Raw genomic sequence first — 23,362 nt, 5'->3', positions numbered from 1 at the left:
GTGATGGGGTTCCAAGGTCTGTCCATAAACAGCATTTAAACAGGGGACTGGTAGCGCTGAATGTGTACAAGAATATATATTTTTATTGTTGCAATATCTAAGTGTCTTAATGGGTTTGGACGCCAGGAAGAGTAGCTGCTGCCTTGGCAGCATGGGGATCCCTAATAAATACAAATAGAAATGATGTTGTACACTTTAATCTTGAATATGATCAAGGTCAGCAGAGTGCCACAGGAAGAAGCCCTGGTCACATTCTCATAGTACAGACCAGACATTCAAATTCAGTGGTTAGTATAAACTGATGTTTGAACCACAGGTTGAAGAAGCTTCTCTCCTCCATGTTTGCCCATGGGATTACTCAGTCCTCCAGCTCTGGAACCAACATTACATCTCCAAACACCTATTATTTGCTGCCTGTTCCTTAATATGAAGTCCCAGAAAAATAAACATGTCAACCCCATGGGTTTCCAGTAAGCCACAGATACTTCTTCCCACTATCCACCCCCTCCCAAACACCCCTCGCCATAGAAAAACGGTTTATTGTCATAATGCAGTAAGGGAGTAAATATTCCAACTCATGGGACATTTATTTTTCTAAATGGAGATCTGAACCTTTATTAAATGAGGTCTAAAAGGTGGTAATGGCTCCCTCTTGTATGGGTGAGAGTAAATAAGGAAGAAGCAGTACATAGAGTGGGCTTATACTTCTCTCCACTGGTAGGTAAACAGGAAAGACGTTTGGGCTGTGAGTTTGGGGGAGGAAGGGGAGCTGAGTTTGGGTATGAAATTGGCTTTTCTGTGTTTCTGAGAAAAAGTCCCCTGGCAGCCTCACTTCCATCATCAGGGAGAATTAAAAGCACTTGCTGAGGTCTCTTTATAGAATTCTGTAATTGTTTGTGTGTCCACTTGCTGCGTATGACATCAGCGAATATCAAGTTCAAATGTTGTTGAGCGCATTCTATCCCCCACCCCCCTCCACCCCCTGCATGTTTGTGTGTGTTTGTCCAACCAGACAGGAGCAGACAGGAGCCTATATGACTAACCTGAGGAGTAGAAAGGGGGCACAACAAAGCAGTAGACAATGCTATGCTCGTCCTTTTTTCCTCCTTGATAGAAACTTCTGCATTCATGTCACAAGGACTTTCAGAACAGCAAACAGAGACACAGTAAACCGTGATGAGAAGAAAAAGTGATGGGCTAACTGAATGGTTTAGCTCTTTCTCTCTCCCTCTCTGTCTAAATTCCTTGTCTGTGGTATTTAGGCTCATTTGCAGTGCTTGGGCTTAAGTGGCATTATCTACAGTTCACTCATAGAAAAATTAGTGCTATCTAGAACCTTGTAGGGTTCTTCGGCTGTCCCCATAGGAGATCGCTTTGAAGAACCCTTTTTGGTTGCAGGTAGAAACCTTTTGGTCCCAAGTTTGGTTCCACTTTCTACAGCGTGTTCTACATGGAACCCAAAAGGGTTCTACCTGGAACCAAAAAGGGTTCTACCTGGAACCAAAAAGGGTTCTACCTGGAACCAAAAACAGTTATCCTATGGGACCGGGTAGTTGAGGGGTTTGGGGATAGCTGAGGGGTTTGGGTAGCTGAGGGGTTTGGGGTAGTTGAGGGGTTTGGGGGTAGCTGAGGGGTTTGGGTAGCTGAGGGGTTTGGGGGTAGCTGAGGGGTTTGGGTAGTTGAGGGGTTTGGGGATAGCTGAGGGGTTTGGGGATAGCTGAGGGGTTTGGGTAGTTGAGGGGTTTGGGGGTAGCTGAGGGGTTTGGGGATAGCTGAGGGGTTTGGGGATAGCTGAGCGGTTTGGGGTAGTTGAGGGGTTTGGGGATAGCTGAGGGGTTTGGGGATAGCTGAGCGGTTTGGGGTAGTTGAGGGGTTTGGGGCTAGCTGAGGGGTTTGGGGATAGCTGAGCGGTTTGGGGTAGTTGAGGGGTTTGGAGGTAGTTGAGGGGTTTGGGGTAGTTAAGGGTTTAGAGGTAGTTGAGGGGTTTGGGGATAGCTGAGGGGTTATGGGTTTGGGGATAGCTGAGGGGTTTGGAGGTAGTTGAGGGGTTTGGGGATAGCTGAGGGGTTTGGGGATAGCTGAGCGGTTTGGGGTAGTTGAGGGGTTTGGGGTAGTTGAGGGGTTTGGAGGTAGTTGAGGGGTTTGGGGTAGTTAAGGGTTTAGAGGTAGTTGAGGGGTTTGGGGATAGCTGAGGGGTTTGGAGGTAGTTGAGGGGTTTGGGGTAGTTGAGGGGTTTGGGGATAGCTGAGGGGTTTGGAGGTAGTTGAGGGGTTTGGGGATAGCTGAGGGGTTTGGGGATAGCTGAGCGGTTTGGGGTAGTTGAGGGGTTTGGGGTAGTTGAGGGGTTTGGAGGTAGTTGAGGGGTTTGGGGTAGTTAAGGGTTTAGAGGTAGTTGAGGGTTTTGGGGATAGCTGAGGGGTTTGGAGGTAGTTGAGGGGTTTGGGGTAGTTGAGGGGTTTGGGGATAGCTGAGGGGTTTGGGGTCATTGAGGGTTTGGGGATAGCTGAGGGGTTTGGAGGTAGTTGAGGGGTTTGGGGTAGTTACGGGTTTAGAGGTAGTTGAAAGGTTTGGGGAAAGCTGAGGGGCTTGGGGTAGTTAGGGGTTTGGGGTAGTTAGGGGTTTGGGGTAGTTAGGAGTTTGGGGGTAGCTGAGGGGTTTGGGGTAGTTGAGGGGTTTGGGGGTATTTGAGGGGTTTGGGGATAGCTGATGGGTTTGGGGTAGCTGAGGGGTTTGGGGTAGTTAGGGGTTTGGGTAGTTGAGGGGTTTGGGGTAACAGAGGTTTTGGGTAGGTTGAGAGGTTTGGGGTAGGTGAGGGGTTTGGGGTAGTTGAGGGGTTTGGGGTAGTTGAGGGGTTTGGGGATAGCTGAGGGGTTTGGGGTAGTTGAGGGGTTTGGGGTAGTTAAGGGGTTTGGGGTAGTTGAGGGTTTGGGGATAGCTGAGGGGTTTGGGGATAGCTGAGGGGTTTGGGGATAGCTGAGGGGTTTGGGGTAGTTGAGGGGTTTGGGGTCATTGAGGGTTTGGGGATAGCTGAGGGGTTTGGGGATAGCTGAGGGGTTTGGGGTAGTTAGGCGTTTGTGGGTACCTGAGGGGTTTGGGGTAGTTAGGGGTATGGGGGTAGCTGAGGGGTTTGGGGTAGTTAGGAGGTTGGGGTAGTTGAGTGGTTTGGGGTAGTTAGGAGGTTGGGGTAGTTGAGGGGTTTGGGGATAGCTGAGGGGTTTGGGGATAGCTGAGGGGTTTGGGTAGTTGAGGGGTTTGGGGTAGGTTGAGAGGTTTGGGGTAGGTTGAGAGGTTTGGGGTAGGTGAGGGGTTTGGGGTAGTTGAGGGGTTTGGGGTAGTTGAGGGGTTTGGGGATAGCTGAGGGGTTTGGGGTAGTTAGTGTTTGGGGCTAGCTGAGGGGTTTGGGGATAGCTGAGGGGTTTGGGGTAGTTGAGGGGTTTGGGGTAGTTGAGGGTTTGGGGATAGCTGAGGGGTTTGGGGATAGCTGAGGGGTTTGGGGTAGTTAGGGGTTTGTGGGTAGCTGAGGGGTTTGGGGTAGTTAGGGGTGTGGGGGTGTGTGGGTAGCTGAGGGGTTTGGGGTAGTTAGGAGGTTGGGGTATTTGAGTGGTTTGGGGTAGTTAGGAGGTTGGGGTAGTTGAGGGGTTTGGGGTAGGTTGAGAGGTTTGGGGTAGGTTGAGAGGTTTGGGGTAGGTCAGGGGTTTGGGGTAGGTGAGGGGTTTGGGGTAGGTGAGGGGTTTGGGGTAGTTGAGGATTTATGGGTAGTTGAGGGGTTTGGGGATAGTTGAGGGGTTTGGGGGTAGCTGAGGGGTTTGGGGATAGCTGAGGGGTTTGGGGAGTTGAGGGGTTTGGGGTAGTTGAGGGGTTTGGGGTAGTTGAGGGGTTTGGGGATAGCTGAGGGGTTTGGGTAGCTGAGGGGTTTGGGGTAACTGAGAGGTTTGGGGTAGGTTGAGAGGTTTGGGGTAGGTGAGGGGTTTGGGGTAGATGAGGGGTTTGGGGTAGTTGAGGAATTTGGGGTAGGTGAGCGGTTTGGGGGGAGCTGAGGCCTAGTGTTTCCCTTTAGGGCGTTGTACAGGGTGCTGATGGGGCTATGGGTCACAGCAGCCAGGGTCAAAGAGTAATCACTTCTGCCTTCTCAGCCCTACCTCTCCACTAATGAAGGTCCTAATCATGCCATGGCTCTACAGGCCTCACCTCACCTCAGCTCACCTCTACCTGGATGACTGAGGACCCTAGCAGACTGAAGTAATATAGCAGAGTCACTGTGTACATGGCAGTACAGCTCCCTCTTGCTACACTCCTATACCTAGTCAGACTAATGTGAATGTTTATCCCAGAACATAAGTTTCCTCTGAAACCAATCAAACGTATTCAACTTACAGACCACATTCCAGGGGATTTATCAGTCAGACAATATTTGCTCAGTTTCTAATCGCAGAAGCCAAGTGTGACGGAGAGACTGAGCCCAGAGAGAACCCTCGCCGTCGCCTCAGGTCATCCAAACAACATAGTGACATTTTTGGGAAACCATAAGATCTCACGATTTGCCTCATAAATATGCGTCCTTTATATCTTTTAACGGCCCATGTCCAATTCCACATCACATCTTTAATTAGGTGTTTTTCTCTGAAGTCTTCCTCTTTGACATCAGCTCTGCTGCTATGTCTCCATGTCTGCAGGTTATGCATCAGGGAGTTGAAGTGAGGATGGATGGCTGGGCTGGCTAGGTGGTTAGACAGGAAAGCACCCCACGTCAGGCAGACGTGACACTTTTTTCTTTTTTGGCACTGATACGCTGTAGGCTTTTTCAAAAACACCCGTCTCCGTTTCAACATCAAAGTGGCCTTCGAGAGAGCAATTGGCATCGAGGGCGAGCCTTTCATGTGATTTGTGGAGCATAGGCGTGGCCGAGCTGCTGACTTAAGGGATGGACACACCTGGCAGGTGCACACACACACACACACACACACACACACACACACACACACACACACACACACACACACACACACACACACAAACAGCTGTGTGCACATACACACATTAACACACACCTCTCTTTGTTTACTATGAGGAGAGATTGCGCCATGAAGAAAAATAACACAGCCAATGTCATTGTTTGTCTATTTGCATACTTTGTACAGTCTGCGTGCCACATCCAAATCAAACCCCCTCTCCCCGCCCCCTCTCCACACCCCTCCCCCAACCTTCTGAACCCCAACAGAGTAAATATAGGCAACAAAACACAATAATGCTCATGTGGATTCTGTACACTCTTCGAAAAAGGGGTCCCAAAAGAGTTATTCGGCTGTGCCCATAGGATAACCCTTTTGGTTCTAGGTAGAACCCTTTTGGATTCCATGTACAGTAGAACCCTCTGTAGAAAGGGTTTTACATGGAACTCAAAAGGGTTCTACCTGCAACCAAGAAGGGTTCTTAAAAGGGTTCTCATATGGGGACAGCCAAAGAACCCTTTTGGAACCCCTTTTTTAAGAGCATAGAAGTTCTACAATACTGAGTGTGGGAAAGAGTGTGATAGTATCACAAAGACAGGATATGCAGTAGTAGGGCCTGCTATGACTGACAGTGTTGGGGAGTAGTTTCACCTAGGGTTGAGCTACAAACAAACAGGCATTTTTCTCTGTTTTTTCACAGGCGTGTATGTTCTCAGCCCAGCCCTGTGTGCCTTGTATCTGGTGAGTTCATCTTTCTCAGGAACGGATTCGTTCTGGGTGAGATAAATACTAGCAGCCCCTCCCCCTCTGAGGATATGTGACTGGTGATGTCATCACAGAGACAGAGACAATGGACGCTAAATACAGTTAGGAGATGAATTCAGCTGAAATCCCCAAGGAGGAGAGGGGAGAGATGGGGGAGGGAGAGTTGGGTGGGGGGACAGCGACAGGTCTCAACACTTCAGTCATCTCCTCTTTTTGCTCTCTTTCTATCACAAATCTTCTCGCTCTCTCTGATGCAGTATTCTCTCTCTCTCTGATGCAGTCTTATCTCTCTTTGATGTAGTCTTCTCTCTCTCTCTGATGTAGTATTCTCTCTCTTTGATGTAGTCTTCTCTCTCTTTGATGTAGTCTTCTCTCTCTCTCTGATGCAGTCTTATCTCTCTTTGATGTAGTCTTCTCTCTCTCTCTGATGTAGTATTCTCTCTCTTTGATGTAGTCTTCTCTCTCTTTGATGTAGTCTTCTCTCTCTCTCTGATGCAGTCTTATCTCTCTTTGATGTAGTCTTCTCTCTCTCTTTGATGCAGTCTTCTCTCTCTTTGATGTAGTCTTCTCTCTCTCTTTGATGCAGTCTTCTCTCTCTTTGATGTAGTCTTCTCTCTCTCTCTGATGCAGTCTTCTCTCTCTCTTTGATGCAGTCTTCTCTCTCTCTGATGTAGTCTCTCTCTCTCTCTCTCTCTCTCTCTCTCTCTCTCTCTCTCTCACTGATGCAGTCTTCTCTCTCCCTCTGATGCAGTCTTCTCTCTCTGATGCAGTCTTCTTTCTCTCATGTAGATTTTCTCTCTCTCTCTCTCTCTCTCTCTCTCTCTGATGCAGTCTTCTCTCTCTCTCTCTCTCTCTGATGCAGAGCATTGACGTACACAAAGCTGCTTCTCAGAAAGCACAGGGTGGTGAGCTCTAATCAAAGAGACTGGTTCACGTTGTACGATTTTGCTTGAAGGCCTATTGTACAACAAGGGCAGTGTTTGGGACGAAGTGCATACGTGTGAATGTGTTTTTCATCAGTGAGTGAGATGAGGGCTATGTGTTTGGCAGATCTTTGCCGCAGGGGAGATTCAGTCCTGTCCGTCAGGTTAAACATTAAAAAAGCACTTCCCTCCTGCTCTGCCAGCTTCTCTCCTGGCAGCCATGCAAATGCAGGCCCTACAGTAAAGCCCTGAGCAGCCCAGCCCACTCCTCTCTGCCAGCCAGCCAGCTGACAGGTGAACGTTTGCAGGCCAACCAAGGTGGGGGCGCTCATCTCACAATGGGATAGAGGGATAGTCATATGGTACACTTAAACTCATGCAGTGCGTACTTTAGCTGAGGATATCGTCGGGAAGCAATCTGTGTTGTGTGTTTTTAAATACTCAAATCTTTAGGAGGAAAAAATATAAAGATTCTCATTATCAAGTACAAATGTGGTGGTGCTGTTCTCGATTTAAGAGTCCACTCTTTTAAAGCAAAATTCCCCTTCCCTAAATTAAACAATGTCTCTTTATAGCAGGATGGGGCCTGGCCACCGGAGTGTATATTAAATAAGCGTGGCCACACTGACGCCTTCAGTGCAGACATGACATGTAGACAGAGACAGAGAGGAGACAGCTTTACGGTATGTGCAGGGTTATTTCCAACTACAGGAAGCCAACACACTGACTTGTGCATGCATTCAGGAACACACACAGACACACAGCTTGAGTGCCTATTTTTCTTCAGCAGTGCATGCAGACACAGACAAAATGTCCTTTACTACACACATAGACATAGCCAGCAACTCTATCACATTTCACACATACGCACAAGCACAAGCACACGCACGCGCAGACACACACACACACAGTGGATATTATGATCTATTCCTCCCATTTTCCACACTGTTCTCCTCCATTTCCAACACCTCCTTAAATAGCCTCCAGCGTCACAGGGGGGCGATGCACCACCCTTCGCCTCCTCATCCTTCGCCTCCTCGCCCTTCGCCTCCTCGCCATTCGCCCCCTCGCCCTTCGCCCCCTCGCTAGGAACCCCATACCCCCTCCATGTGGCACCCTGAACCCCCTGCCTACCTGCATTGGCCAGTTGGTCTGTTTTGACTGGGCTAAATCCACCCTATCCCAAATAAAACACTTAAGAGACATGAGAACAGAGCATAGCAATCAAGCCATCCACGGCAGCCACTATAAACCTGCACAGTATAACCATAGGGGACATGATATCTCAACAGGAGTGATCATTAATCCCTATTAATCCCAATGCTCTGGTCTGACTGCTCCTAGCCAGCATGGGCAGACACACACAAGCAGTCTGTAGCGGTTGACTCAACCTTGTAACACAATCCTCCACAGTCTTTCACATGATCATACATTAAACCACAAATATATGCATCACTGCCCAAATGATGGAGCTAACAGCTTTAGCCTATTGGACCTCACTGGCACAGCTCACAGCAGGCAGCTCACCATCTCTTTAGAGTGTTAAGTCAACGATCCACTTATGTGGTCAACCAGGTACGACCCTCTGACCAAAGGCAGCAGGGTGAGGCCACAAGCGTTTGGTATTTGCGGCTTGGAGACACAGCTCCTCTTAGCGGTCTCGGGTTATGCCTTAATACGCTTTACAGTTTCCTCTGACAGTGCCCCTCGCCACCCCCTAATACCACACACACACTGCTGCACCACCAAACATACCACATTGTCTCCCATTGATTGCAATTGCTGGTCAACTGTTGTTGATCCGCCCACATACACTGACAGTACACACACATACTCATGAACACACACGGCTACATTTTCTTGTATCATCTGCATATGACTCATGTATCTCTTTTAGTCTGCAATGGTTGCACCCCCTTCTCTCACCCCCTACGCCAAGAATAGCCTCTCTCTCTCTCGCTCTCTTTCTCTCTCTCTCTCTGTGAATCCCTCTACACACAGCTCATGAGAGCAGTACATTTGATTTCTGACAAGACAAGACAAATATTCTCATGTACCCTGTAAGTACTCACGTCTGGGTTCCCTGGGCCCATCCACTGTCACTTTAATGGCACGGTGGTAGGTGGCCACCTGAGGGGGACCAGAGAAGACTGTGATGGTCAGAGTGAAGCTCTTTCCTAGGGTAGACAGAATAGAGAAGGCATTGGTTAGGGAAGGGCATCAGTAACACAGAGTTTGAGGAGGAACATCAAACCAGAGCATGTGTGAGGGTTTCCTGGCTTGGTTAATTCATTGTGGAAATAAACAGATTTTTGTGGAACATACACACTTTGTTCATAACCACCACAGTCAGCTTGCTGAATTAAAATTGCCTCCTGATATGGCTCCCTTTTAAGTTTGTAAATTAAAGGGACCACCACTTTGATGGGCTGAAATGTGGGCATGATTTGAATTATTGAGAGAATCTATTCCAGATTGTCCAAAAGGCTTACAGCGACAGTTTATTGTTCAACAAGGCAGATTCTTGCACGAGCTTCCTCGAGCTCTGCCATCTGCATGAAAGAGGAGAGAGGGAGATCGTGCAATGGTCCGTTTTTCGACCCAGGCTATGAAGCAGCGCTTTCATAAAAAAAGGCATCTCTTGTTAAAGAGACGGTGGGGGGAAAGGAATCCTGGGGTGGGGTAATTGACTACAGAAATGAAAGGTACGTTTAATTCAGAGACTAGAGCGTTTTCCATTCATCAGTCTGCAACTATTTAAAGTGTAACATTTAAGGGAAATATGTGAGCGCTAGGGCCAGGAGGAAGGAGAGGGATACGAGAAGGTTCTGGTGGAATGTCAGCTATGTGAGAACTAGTTTTTAGAAGTGTAAACAGGCAGGCTTTTAGAAATGCCAAGCCTTGAACTGAATATTCTGATCCAGGCGATTTGTTTATTTGGACACTGGTGCAATGTTCGTAGAATATATGATGCTGCTACTATCCGGATCATCTTTTGAAGGGGGCGTGCGTGATGGTCAATTAGGACTCGTCCTATAAAAATAACTTGTGGCAATGCTTGGCTGAGCATTAGGCTATAATTTAAAATTGGGCTTTGCTCTTTGTCGATAAAGAATGTTCAAACCACATCTTAAAATATGTAATAATCATATTGTGTTCTGGATTTTATTTTGTTCCAATAAACATTGATAATCCCCATAATTATACCTGCGCAATGCTGGTGCGGTCTTGCAGCTATAATTGGCCCGGGAGATGAATTCATCTGATTCTCACATTCCCTAACACTTTTATTTTATCTGTTAAAAAATAGATTACCAAAAGTAGGTCTACTCAGGCTAAAGTTTTGCAAATCAGTGCAATTATGACGCATGCAGGCAGGTGTTTTGTATGCGATGTTAGTTATTGATTTCATTTAGTAGGCCAAATACTATTCATGGTTTAAGGATATAAGTGCGTGACTCCCTCTGCTCACCTCGTCCGCTTCTGCCGACAAACCGCAGGTCGTTGAAGCGGGCGACCTGGTTCTTCATCACCGCAGACGCGTTCCTCAGCTCCGCAGAGAAGTTCTCGTCGTTCCCCGCCATCACAGTGACCAGAGTCCCGTCGGGTACATCACCGAGTGCAACAACCTGTGAGAACTCAACGCGGTCAACCGGGGTCACCATGCTAAACCAAATACAGACTGCAACAAACCGCATCCGGTGGAATCAAAAAACGCACCATAAAACATAAATATTAGACCTGATTTAAAATCCCCCCCCAAAAAGTGCCCTTTAGATATTGTTAGCAAATATTTTGATCAAAATATATAGGCCTATTGTGCTATTAGGTTACAACTACATGGTAAGATGCTTTCTTGAAGCAAGCTTGCAATTCAAACACTAATATTTTAAAGCTATGTAAATGACTTTGACATTTGATAGGCCTATATCCAAATCACTCCCAAATCATTTTTGCAAATACTCCTCATTAAATAAGTAGGCCTATGCGATCTAAACAAGCATTTTTAACATTTGGATATGATTTAAATCAAATAGATATAGGCTTGTCTATTTTTCTAAATATTACACTTTTAGTCCACAAATTCTATTCACGTCCTGGTGTATAAATATAATTGATAACATTCAATGTAGCATAATTTCATTGCTACGTAATATAGGCCTAAATATGTTTTTCTGCATTGCAAAATCTTTCAAAATAGCAATTAAAAAATAACTAGCTTACCAGGTATAATAATATATGTTATCATTAGAATTATTGTTATTAAATTATCATTATTTGTATTAGGGCCTATATTGTTGGTTAATTGTTGATTAATTGTATGTCATTGCAGTTCATGCAAATCCACTTTTCTAAATCTCACATTCAAGTAAGTCCAATGCAAAAAAGAAACAAGATAATTATGCCAAGTTATCACTTTGGCAGGCCACTATAATTTTGACAACTTTATTTAATTCAATTATTTAGGCCTATATTACAGAAAAGGGCTCTGTGTAAAAGTAATTGTAATAGACATACTAATGTCAGTAACTGCCTTGTTAGCGAAATGAAGCCTACTCAAGAAAGCTTTTAAAAAATATATTTTACGCTTTTTCTGCAGTAGCCTACAGTAATACATCATTAGGTCGGTCATTAGTTCATAAGTGCCCATTTGTAATTAGGCATAATTTACCTTACCTTGAAAGCCACAGGGAGTGTCTTGTTGCACCTCCAGTGTGAGGGCAGCACGGAGCAGAGGAAGTTTGGGCTGTCTGTACGGACCAGCTCGCCAGCGTGGTCTGACAGGACGTCCACCACATTCCTGGCCTCGGGTCGTGTCCTCAGTGGTCCAGGGGTGCCCATGGTCCCGCTGCCGTCTCCAATCTTGCTGCAGGGGAACGACGTGGAGGGCGGTGTGAACCGTCTGGTGGTGTTAGGGTCTACGGGAATATGCATCACAACAGCTTTGGTCAAGACCACTTCTCGAGGGGTTTTGACGAGTGTTCGGGGCTCTTTTTTTGGAGAATATATGTATTTTCCCGCTCTCTGACACTTGTTCCTTTGGTCTCGGTCAAGTCCAGCGGTTTACGCGATGATGGAGCTGAGCGCACGCAGCTCCCCCGGTTAATCTATCACAATAAATCCTGAACTGTCCAGTGAGTGAAGATACTTTTTTTTTATCTTGCAGACACGATAAAGTTGAATGTTTGCGTGTTATATCATCTGCTCAGGATGTAGCTGCATGAGAAACATCGAGTTGATTTCTGCTTCTCACTGACTACAGCAAAACCACGAAACCACAAACTTAGATCTGACCTCTTTTCCACAGTGCTCTGTTCTGGTTGCCTATAAGGCTTATATTCTATCTGCACTATTCAGCATTTAATACGATGCCCATCCGCAATAAGATTTTGGCCTCATATTACAAAATAAATATCTATACAGTGAGAAACATTAATAACAATCTATCGACTGATCGATAAACACTAACATATACAATTATTAATAACGTCCAGTGAAAAGGAAAACTATGAAATCCAATATTTTTTGCAATATTCACGGAAGCTGACGAGTCGAGTGCTCCTTGCTTGCTTCAACTTTATAGCAGAATTGTCCAAATATCTTGTTTCACCTTCGGTGACTGAATGAGCTCCTTCGATTGAATTGGGCTTTTGGATCTCGCCAGACCTCACCGCACACACTGAAAGATGTTGCCTACTCAACAAAGTAGGCTAGCTATAATCAGAGTATGGAGGCTACTCGGCAATTCACAGTTCTCAACGCGAAGTACAAGACGCAGAAGTCCGATGTTTCATGTAAAGTTTCTTTATATTCAGTGTTTTTTGTTCATCCGTATCACATGTCCTGCCACCGGTTATCCTTAATGAAACTAAAAAGTAAGTCGAGATCCAAAAACTATTTTCTTGAAACTATTCTGTCTCTACGTTGAAATAATCTTGAATATCTGTATAAATGTAGTCCTTTTGCTGTGGTTAACGCAGTTGAAGGTAACAAAGACGCGCTTGAGTGAGTGGTGGTGCGAGAGTGAAGAGTGCTGTGATATTATTTACTCAAGTCATTTTAGTGTTTAGTGTTTCGAGTGTGGCGATAACTTCCACCAATGAGTCGCCTGGGTTGGGCTTTCATAGACCAATCAAAGTCTTTGGAATATAGGCGAAGTGAAAGCGCTCTCTGCTTATTCTGCCATACACACACGATACATTATTAATAATATACTATGTATTTGTGCTTTTCTACATTATGTGCTTAGATGTTATAATGATTTGCACAGTTAGACTATATTTATACTTAAAGTTATAGCAACTGTTCTCACCTGAATGGTGAACCAGTTATTATTCCCCCCAAAAGTTATTTGTTAATTGAAGATAAAAAAAAAAAATACATTTCGTGTTATGACTGATCCCTCTTCCTTCTTTATATGACATCAGCAAATTAATATAGGCAACCACTTTTTGAAGAAAAATAATCACATAATACATTCTGCCTATATTAGTACATCACCGCAGTGCGCTTACACACAGAGTGAAAATAAACAATAATTCAAAGCATACACATGTATTTGGTGACTGCAGAAGAGATCAACGTCTGTAGGGAAAATAGGCCAGTCATATAATGCAGCTACACGATCTTATTATGGGCCTATACCCTTAGCCTATTTGTTTTTACTAAAAGCAATAGGCTATTTCTGAATGCAGAATTGTCAATCAACTGTAATGAGCTATTGATCATTTTAGGGGTTCATGCACCTTTCAAATGACATGACTATGGTTTATTTATCAATATGAGTTGTGAATTTATTATGATTTTTCCCATTATTGTCCCATATGCAATTCACCCTTGACTTTTCAGAGAACGTCAAAGCCAAAGGCATCTACCGGATGATGTTGTTGTTGTTTAGTATCACGTAATTGACAGTAGGCCCAATAGGCTTAGGCTACATTACATTAACTGTAGTGCTGCTGCGTTAAAGACCTACTCACAAAATATGTGAATACATATTTAGCAATATGCTTTTGTTATTTTTATTTTTTATTTTCTTTTTAATATGTTATTTGTTCCTATATCCAAGGATATAGAATAAATTAGGCTAAGGATGCGTATACATTAATAATATAGGCCTATACATTTGACGTAATATGCATTGGTGCATATTAGTTAATATTTATAATTATATATAATTGTGCTATCACCATGATTCGATCAGACCAAATGAAAACGAATTAAAGCCCCCGTAGGCTTACATAACAACTACAATTTTGCCAAAATACATTAACCACAGGCAAATATTAATTGGAATTCCATCATTTAATAGGTTAGTCAGTGTATTGCACATGAAACGGCACACCCCGTTTACTCGTTCCCATGCAATGAGGGCCCACAGACGCTAGTTGGCGCATTTGTCTTTGCCAAATGGACCTGCCTTAGTACAGAAGGGGTATGGGAGGGAGAAACGGCATTTGTACCATCAGGGAAAATCTGAAAAAGTAACATATATACTAGATACTAGCTTGCTCCAAGACGACAAAACGTGGGTCCTAGACGACAATTATTAGGCCTACCTGTGTCGAGCGTAAAGGTTTTTTAGTCAATTGACCCATGTGCTGGAATTCTGCTCGTCCGTTCCATTATTTTCTGCATTGAAGTAGGCTTAAAATGCAAAATAAAAACCACTCAATTTTGTATTCGTTTAATGCCACCTTTTAGGTGCTTAACAAGTTACGAATAAATGTACCATGCACTGTTTTACTCTTATATAGCCTCGATTAGGAAATCATTTATATATATTTTTTCCACAGTTGTATGGAGACATTACATCACGTCTTGGGTGTGACAATAGCGCCTAACAAATGTAAATGATTTATTATTATTGTTATATATTTGCTGTTTTGTCCAACACACAATAAATTATTGAATAAACAAATACATGACATACCGGATAGCCCGTCTATATATCGAAGAGCAGTTATTTAGTAAATATATAAAAGTAAAGGCCCAGAAAATCATCAAGAAGATTAGGCTATCTACAATCACATTCGTTATAGATTAGCCTACATATTAATTGTGGGGGAAAAAAGAGGGGGGGGGGGGGGGGGGGGACGTTTCAAATGTCAAATATTTGTGGATGACTTGTTTATTGAATCAAGAGGCATTTGATTCTTGGGGTTATTTTTTTTTTTTTTTTTGTGGTGAGATGCACAAGCCCATTAAAAACCGCTCTCGTCAGAATTAGACCTTATTGTCAGAAATTAATAACATAAAACACATCATGGGATCGTATAATGCCTTGAAAGTCATTGAAGTAAAATGTTATAACTTACCTACGTGTGGGGTACTTATTTATTTGTCTTCAATTTTCCCCAAAATTGCATTGGTGCGCTATCGAAGTCTATAATGCCTTATTGAAGTTAATGCCCATTGGGATTATTCATTTAGGTAAGTGTTTGATATTTAATTATACCTGATTGACAATCATTAGTCGACGGTCCTGGGGGAAAAAAAATACCCTTATATATTTCCCCCCTATTTCTACTGAATATGCAAAGTGTGTGTGTGTACGTGTGCTTTTGTTTATTTTAGATAGGAAGGGAGTGGGTAGGGTAGGGACGGGAGTGGGTTTAGATTTACCCTTCATTTTCTTTATTATACTGATGTCGTTCAGACAGATTAAGCCAGAGTCTTGTGGGGAGAGTGGATGAGAAGATTATACACTCTTCACGCCTGCGGAGACTGTTAGGAGGGAAGCCATTTTAAATCATATTTTAACAACACGAATTGGCGCCAAACGTATTGATAACAATTATCACAGCCATAGTCTATACGTGTATTTGCTAGGCTCTTGTCTGTAGAGTGCAGACTCCATGGTGGGGTGAGACCTCAACTAGGCGAGCTGTCAGCAAGCCTGTTTCTTTATGAGGAGAGAATGTGAAATTCTTAATTGCTACAACCGCACTGAATGACCGCAAATATCAAGGCATGTGCCTTTTGGAGAACACTGGACATGTGTCTAAAACAGATCGTTCTTCTGATTATAAATTCCCATGCCTAAAATCTTCCGAGTTTATATCTAAGTAATTAGAGAGTAATTATTCAACCAACTGTTGTAAACTTATAATAATGCAATTATCATAAAATGTATATGCTGTTAGCTGAAGCTGCAGGGCGCATTTTCAGGACCTAATGTCTTCAAAAGTATCACCTATCATTGTCCGCTATTTTGAGACAATGAAACAACTAGAGTATGACAAATACATCGGGGATTTTTCAGTCGTCCTCCTGCCTCTGTTCATTATTAATATCCGACCACATGACCGACAAAAAACCCTGCGCAGCGGTAATGCGCGCTTCGGGCGCCGGTCTTATTTAGACTCCTACGTTTCAACAGACAGTTTCTACGGTTTCAGCCGCACAGAGACTAAGGACGGAGCCCATCGTGCCCCTGAACGATTTTTAATGATTCGAGTGGGTTCAGCTCAACCGAATGCAGAACTCCAGGAGGATATCTGATACCCCAGGCCAACCTCACGTACTAGACGTTTTACCCTCTACTTTTAAAACACAGAGGTTTCAGCTATAGTCTCTATAGGCCCAGTCTAAACACTACAGGCCTCCAGTATGGAAAGAGTTTGGAGGGTTGGAGTAAGAAAGGATACAGAGTGCTCCAACCAAAATTAATAGATTCCTTATGAATATGAGAAGTTTCCTTCTCAAAATCACATTAACTCTTACTATGACCTGTGCGCTGGCATATACACCTCCAGCCATGCTATCTCTCTGTCGTGAAGAACTAAAGGTTTTCAAAAGAAAGAGCGTTTGCCTTTTCTTTCCCACTTGAGGCCTGGTTTAAAATGAGCCTAGTTAAGCCTGCCTTGCAGAGGCCAACCAACACCCCAAATCATGACATAGCAAAGAGACTATCAACGTTTTCTTCCTCTCCATTTTCATATGGTTTGGCTGATAATGAAGCAGAATGTAAAAGCTAATAGTTAGAATATCATCCCCATTCGCTGAGAAACCCACAACAAGCCTGTTAGTTGTAAACCTACCCCTGACTCCACCATGCCCACCATACCCACCATGCCCACCATGCCCACCACCCATCATATTTCATATGTCTGATGTCACTTCAAACAGGTTTTGATGGATGGGGAGACACTTTCAGATATGTGAGGAGATACAAATGTGAAATGTTAATTCTCAATATGAACCCCAATAACCCCATAAACCCATGAGATATTTACAGACGTGTGTACGTGTGCCATTGGAGGGGTGCTTTTCATTAGAAAAATGGGGCTATGGAGCAATCAGAAATAGTTTGAGGTTAAACGATGACATAAGACAAAGATTTCTATCTTTAGTGGCTGCGGCGGTCGCACATTTCTGTACATTCACAAATTACAGGACAAGCCTGACCCTCAACCCACCGAACGCATTCCTTCCGAATCCTATTTCAGCCGGGGGTTTTCTGCTCAGTGGAAATATGAGTGTTCTGAATGGAAGACTCCTATGAAATGGACTTTTATTTCTCTTGGATTAAACAAGCTTTGCAACTGTGCTCAGGATATTTTTTATGTACATTATCGATGGTGAATTCTGTGGTGGACTTAAAATGCTGCTATATTTTTTGAAATGCAGTTTGCTATGAAATGGACTTCTGCTGCTTGATATGACAAGAGTGTCAGTGGTTAGTATTCCAAGCATGACGTAAGTCATCAAAGCATTCTGTCCCTCGTCCCAAAGCCAAATCATATTCTAGCATTTGGATGTTTACACACAGACTATAGAGAGACTTTGAAAAGTAATGCTTCAGAGAGACTGGGTAAAGATTGTTTCATTTTGTATGGGGGTTCTAAGCTCCGTTTGCTGATGCTTTCTCAAACCATGATTACATAATGTGTCAGCACATCGCAGTTGGTGGTCATTGTTGTCCGTTTTGATGTAGACCATGAAAAACCACATTGGCAGTTTTTATCATAGCATATTTATGTGTCCTTAATTGATCTAAAGCCAATTAATCCTCATCTTATCAACTTCCAGTTAGCTGATTCAGATATGAGCACCAGGCTACTCGCTTAATAATGAGATTAAACACTTTAACTTTTGATCTTTCTTTTTTAAAGACTTCAAACTAATTTGGGATACAGCTATGAACGGACGTGACTTTTTCCATAGTAGGTTAGGAGAATTAACGTAGCAGGTTAGGAGAATAAGGTTAAGATTAGGAAAAGGGTTATGATCAGAGAAAATGCTCTCCTAACCTGCTAAGAAAATCACTTCTGGTCGTAGCTGTATCAAAGTGGCATGAAAACAGTGTGTCCCTGTGATTCTTGAGAAAGTTTGGGATCCATATACTCCACATACTCCATATACTCCATATACTCCACATACTCCATATACTCCACATACTCCACATACTCCATATACTCCACATACTCCATATACTCCACATACTCCATATACTCCATATACTCCACATACTCCATATACTCCATATACTCCACATACTCCATATACTCCATATACTCCACATACTCCATATACTCCACATACTCCATATACTCCACATACTCCATATACTCCACATACTCCATATACTCCACATACTCCACATACTCCATATACTCCACATACTCCATATACTCCACATACTCCATATACTCCATATACTCCACATACTCCATATACTCCATATACTCCACATACTCCATATACTCCATATACTCCACATACTCCATATACTCCACATACTCCATATACTCCATATACTCCACATACTCCATATACTCCATATACTCCACATACTCCATATACTCCATATACTCCACATACTCCATATACTCCACATACTCCATATACTCCACATACTCCATATACTCCACATACTCCATATACTCCACATACTCCACATACTCCATATACTCCACATACTCCATATACTCCACATACTCCATATACTCCATATACTCCACATACTCCATATACTCCATATACTCCACATACTCCATATACTCCACATACTCCATATACTCCACATACTCCACATACTCCATATACTCCACATACTCCATATACTCCACATACTCCATATACTCCACATACTCCACATACTCTATATACTCCATATACTCCATATACCCCACATACTCCATATACTCCATATACCCCACATACTCCATATACTCCATATACTCCACATACTCCATATACTCCATATACTCCACATACTCCATATACTCCATATACTCCACATACCCCACATACTCCATATACTCCATATACTCCACATACTCCATATACTCCATATACTCCACATACTCCATATACTCCATATACTCCACATACTCCATATACCCCACATACTCCACATACTCCATATACTCCACATACTCCATATACTCCATATACTCCACATACTCCATATACTCCATATACTCCACATACTCCACATACTCCATATACTCCATATACTCCACATACTCCATATACTCCATATACTCCATATACTCCATATACTCCATATACTCCACATACTCCATATACTCCATATACTCCACATACTCCATATACCCCACATACTCCACATACTCCATATACTCCACATACTCCATATACTCCATATACTCCACATACTCCATATACTCCATATACTCCACATACTCCACATACTCCATATACTCCATATACTCCACATACTCCACATACTCCATATACTCCATATACTCCACATACTCCATATACTCCATATACTCCATATACTCCATATACTCCACATACTCCATATACTCCATATACTCCACATACTCCATATACTCCATATACTCCACATACTCCACATACTCCATATACTCCATATACTCCACATACTCCACATACTCCATATACTCCATATACTCCACATACTCCACATACTCCATATACTCCATATACTCCATATACTCCACATACTCCACATACTCCATATACTCCATATACTCCATATACTCCACATACTCCATATACTCCATATACTCCATATACTCCACATACTCCATATACTCCACATACTCCACATACTCCATATACTCCATATACTCCATATACTCCACATACTCCATATACTCCATATACTCCATATACTCCACATACTCCATATACTCCATATACTCCATATACTCCATATACTCCACATACTCCATATACTCCATATACTCCATATACTCCACATACTCCATATACTCCACATACTCCACATACTCCATATACTCCATATACTCCATATACTCCACATACTCCATATACTCCATATACTCCATATACTCCACATACTCCATATACTCCATATACTCCATATACTCCATATACTCCATATACTCCATATACTCCATATACCCCACATACTCCATATACTCCATATACTCCATATACTCCACATACTCCATATACTCCATATACTCCATATACCCCACATACTCCATATACTCCATATACCCCACATACTCCATATACTCCATATACTCCATATACTCCATATACTCCATATACTCCATATACTCCATATACTCCATATACCCCACATACTCCATATACTCCATATACTCCATATACTCCACATACTCCATATACTCCATATACTCCATATACTCCACATACTCCACATACTCCATATACTCCATATACTCCATATACTCCATATACTCCATATACTCCACATACTCCATATACTCCATATACTCCATATACTCCATATACCCCACATACTCCATATACTCCATATACTCCATATACCCCACATACTCCATATACTCCATATACCCCACATACTCCATATACTCCATATACTCCATATACTCCATATACTCCATATACTCCATATACTCCATATACTCCATATACCCCACATACTCCATATACTCCATATACTCCATATACTCCACATACTCCATATACTCCATATACTCCATATACTCCACATACTCCACATACTCCATATACTCCATATACTCCATATACTCCATATACTCCATATACTCCACATACTCCATATACTCCACATACTCCACATACTCCATATACTCCACATACTCCACAAGCTTCCAACATACTTAACATCTTTGTTGAAATGTAGAATTTCACGTTATCCACAGAGTTCGAGAGATCTGTTATTTCATATCATATCATATGTTGAACAGTCTCCAGTTCGCACTTCATTTGGATGATTTGGTGTCCCTGGGTCAATTTAGGGAACAGGTTAAGGATTTTTACAGTGATGAATGTGTTTTATTAGATTATAATGGCTATAGTGTATCATGTATGTATATATTGTGTATATTTTGTGCATTTTGTATATAATTGTGTGTGTGCTGATATGACTGTTGTTCCCAGGGCACACTTGTGAATGAGACCTAGGTCTCAATGTGTCTCCTTGGTTAAATTAAAGTTAAATAAATATAAGCAGATATAAAATATATATCACATACAATGATGAAAGAATCTGTAACATCTCCAAAACCAGCAGCTAATTACTATGTAAGTGTGATCAGGTGAAATAGTGCAGTTGTAGACTCAGACAATGAGCATATTCAGCTCATGCATCTTTAATCCACAGCCTACATGTTTTAAAAGGTGCAGAGTGTAGCCAAGGGCTTATTAAAGGACTCTGAATCAATTGAGTAAAATAATGGCTGTTGGGGGATGTCTCTGTCTTGTCTCTGGGTGCCTCAACACTTTATTCATGCACACTAAAGGACAGCTAGCTATACAGTAACTAACTGAGTAAAGACATTAGTCATAACGAAGAGGCCTTCAAGTCAGATGACTGTTATTATCACTGTTATCAACACACTCAGAGACAATTAACGTGTCCCCCTTCCCTTGTTTTACACATCATGTATCAAATAATGTACAGTGTGTACATGAAGATACTGATTATGATCACACGTTTTGTGTTTCAGAGAAAGATAGAGAGACAGAGAGAGGCGGAGATAGAGAGAGGCGGAGAGATAGAGAGAGACAGAGAGAGAGACACAGAGAGAGAGAGAGATCGAGAGACAGAGACAGACACAGAGAGACACAGAGAGACAGACACACCCACAGAGAGAGACAGACACAGAGAGAAAGGCAGAGACAGACACAGAGAGAGAAAGAGAGAGAGAGACAGACGGAGAGAGAGAAAGCTAGAGAGAGAGACAGAGACAGACGAAGAAAGAGAAAAGAAGAGAGAGATAGACAGTAAGTGAAAGAGAGAGAGACAGACGGAGAGAGAGAAAGTGTGAGAGAGAGAGAGAGATAGAGACAGATGGAGAGACAGAAAGCGAGAGAGCGCGAGAGAGACAGACAGACAGAGAGTGAGAGAGAGAGAGTGAGACAGACAAACAGACAGACAGATAGACAGACCGAGAGAGAGACAGACAGACAGACAGAGACAGAGAGAGAGAGACAGACAGAGACAGAGAGAGAGAGACAGACAGACAGACAGACAGACAGACAGACAGACAGACAGACACAGAGAGACAGACAGAGAGACAGAGAGACAGAGAGAGTGAGAGAGCGAGAGAGAGAGAGAGAGAGGGTTATGTGTCCCTCTCCTCTAGAGGGGGCTGCTGCAGACAGGACTAGGGGTGATTGTGCTGTATGTTCTGTAGTAGCACTCATATACTCTCTTTCTGATACTCCCTAGTATGTGTCAGGCTCTTATAAAGGCTGTTATAAACCAGACAATGTGAAGTACTACATAGGAATAATTGCATAATAATGCAATTAAATTAGATGAAACATGAAATATGAAAACTATACTTATTCAAAGATCAATAGACTTTTCTGTAGTGTGACCTCACATTGACATGCTATATCAAAACCCGATCAAATAAATAGTTGTGTAAGAAATAGTTTAAAGTCGTATGAATTTGATTTAAAGTTTTAGATCTGATCAGGGTGTAAGGTTAACCCCATGGTCAGACCCCACCCCTGTCACCCCTGTCTTTTAGTTGCAGTTCAAGGGGACACCTCCGGGGCCTGCCCTGGGGTCTCTCTCTGTGAACTCCCATGTCACCATCGGTCCGCCCTCACATCATCTATCGGGTACGCTCGCCCCACAATGACAGTCAGAAGGCTGTGATGTGGTTGTGTGTGGTGTTTATTCATTGGAAAGCCACTAAGAGTACTATTGATGGTAAAGTCACAAACAGAGCTGTGTTATTATATGAGCACATTTGGTTGAGTTCTGATCTAGTTGGTTGAGATCGGATCTAGTTGGTTGAGATCTAATCTAGTTGGTTGAGTTCTGATCTAGTTGGTTGAGTTCTGATGTAGTTGGTTGAGTTCTGAAGTAGTTGGTTGAGTTCTGATGTAGTTGGTTGAGTTCTTATCTAGTTGGTTGAGATCTGATCTAGTTGGTTGAGATCTGATCTAGTTGGTTGAGATCTGATCTACTTGGTTGAGATCTGATCTAGTTGGTTGAGTTCTGATCTAGTTGATTGAGATCTGATCTAGTTGGTTGAGATCTGATCTAGTTGGTTGAGTTCTGATGTAGTTGGTTGAGTTCTGAAGTAGTTGGTTGAGTTCTGATGTAGTTGGTTGAGTTCTTATCTAGTTGGTTGAGATCTGATCTAGTTGGTTGAGATCTGATCTAGTTGGTTGAGATCTGATCTAGTTGGTTGAGATCTGATCTAGTTGGTTGAGTTCTGATCTAGTTGATTGAGATCTGATCTAGTTGGTTGAGATCTGATCTAGTTGGTTGAGTTCTGATCTAGT

General features: G+C 42.8%; 1 protein-coding gene across 3 annotated transcripts in view; it reads right to left on the bottom strand.

The window, feature by feature from the left end:
• LOC110498012 (runt-related transcription factor 3) overlaps window positions 1-23,362 on the bottom strand; it is an 82,190-nt gene that overhangs the window by 32,465 nt on the left and 26,363 nt on the right. For 2 of the 3 annotated variants that reach the window (XM_036954938.1, XM_036954936.1), the window contains exons 3-5: window positions 11,315-11,556; window positions 10,110-10,266; window positions 8,695-8,814 (exon numbers count right to left, since the gene is read on the bottom strand). In XM_036954938.1, coding sequence (XP_036810833.1) covers window positions 8,695-8,814; window positions 10,110-10,266; window positions 11,315-11,556 — 519 coding nt within the window. The remainder of the gene's footprint in view (window positions 1-8,694; window positions 8,815-10,109; window positions 10,267-11,314; window positions 11,557-23,362) is intronic. The other variant, XM_036954937.1, reaches the window with a different exon arrangement.

This window comes from Oncorhynchus mykiss, chromosome 19 (assembly GCF_013265735.2).
Source record: "Oncorhynchus mykiss isolate Arlee chromosome 19, USDA_OmykA_1.1, whole genome shotgun sequence".
In the NCBI taxonomy this organism is placed as follows: Eukaryota; Metazoa; Chordata; class Actinopteri; order Salmoniformes; family Salmonidae; genus Oncorhynchus; species Oncorhynchus mykiss.
This window is presented reverse-complemented; position numbering and strand designations above follow the sequence as displayed.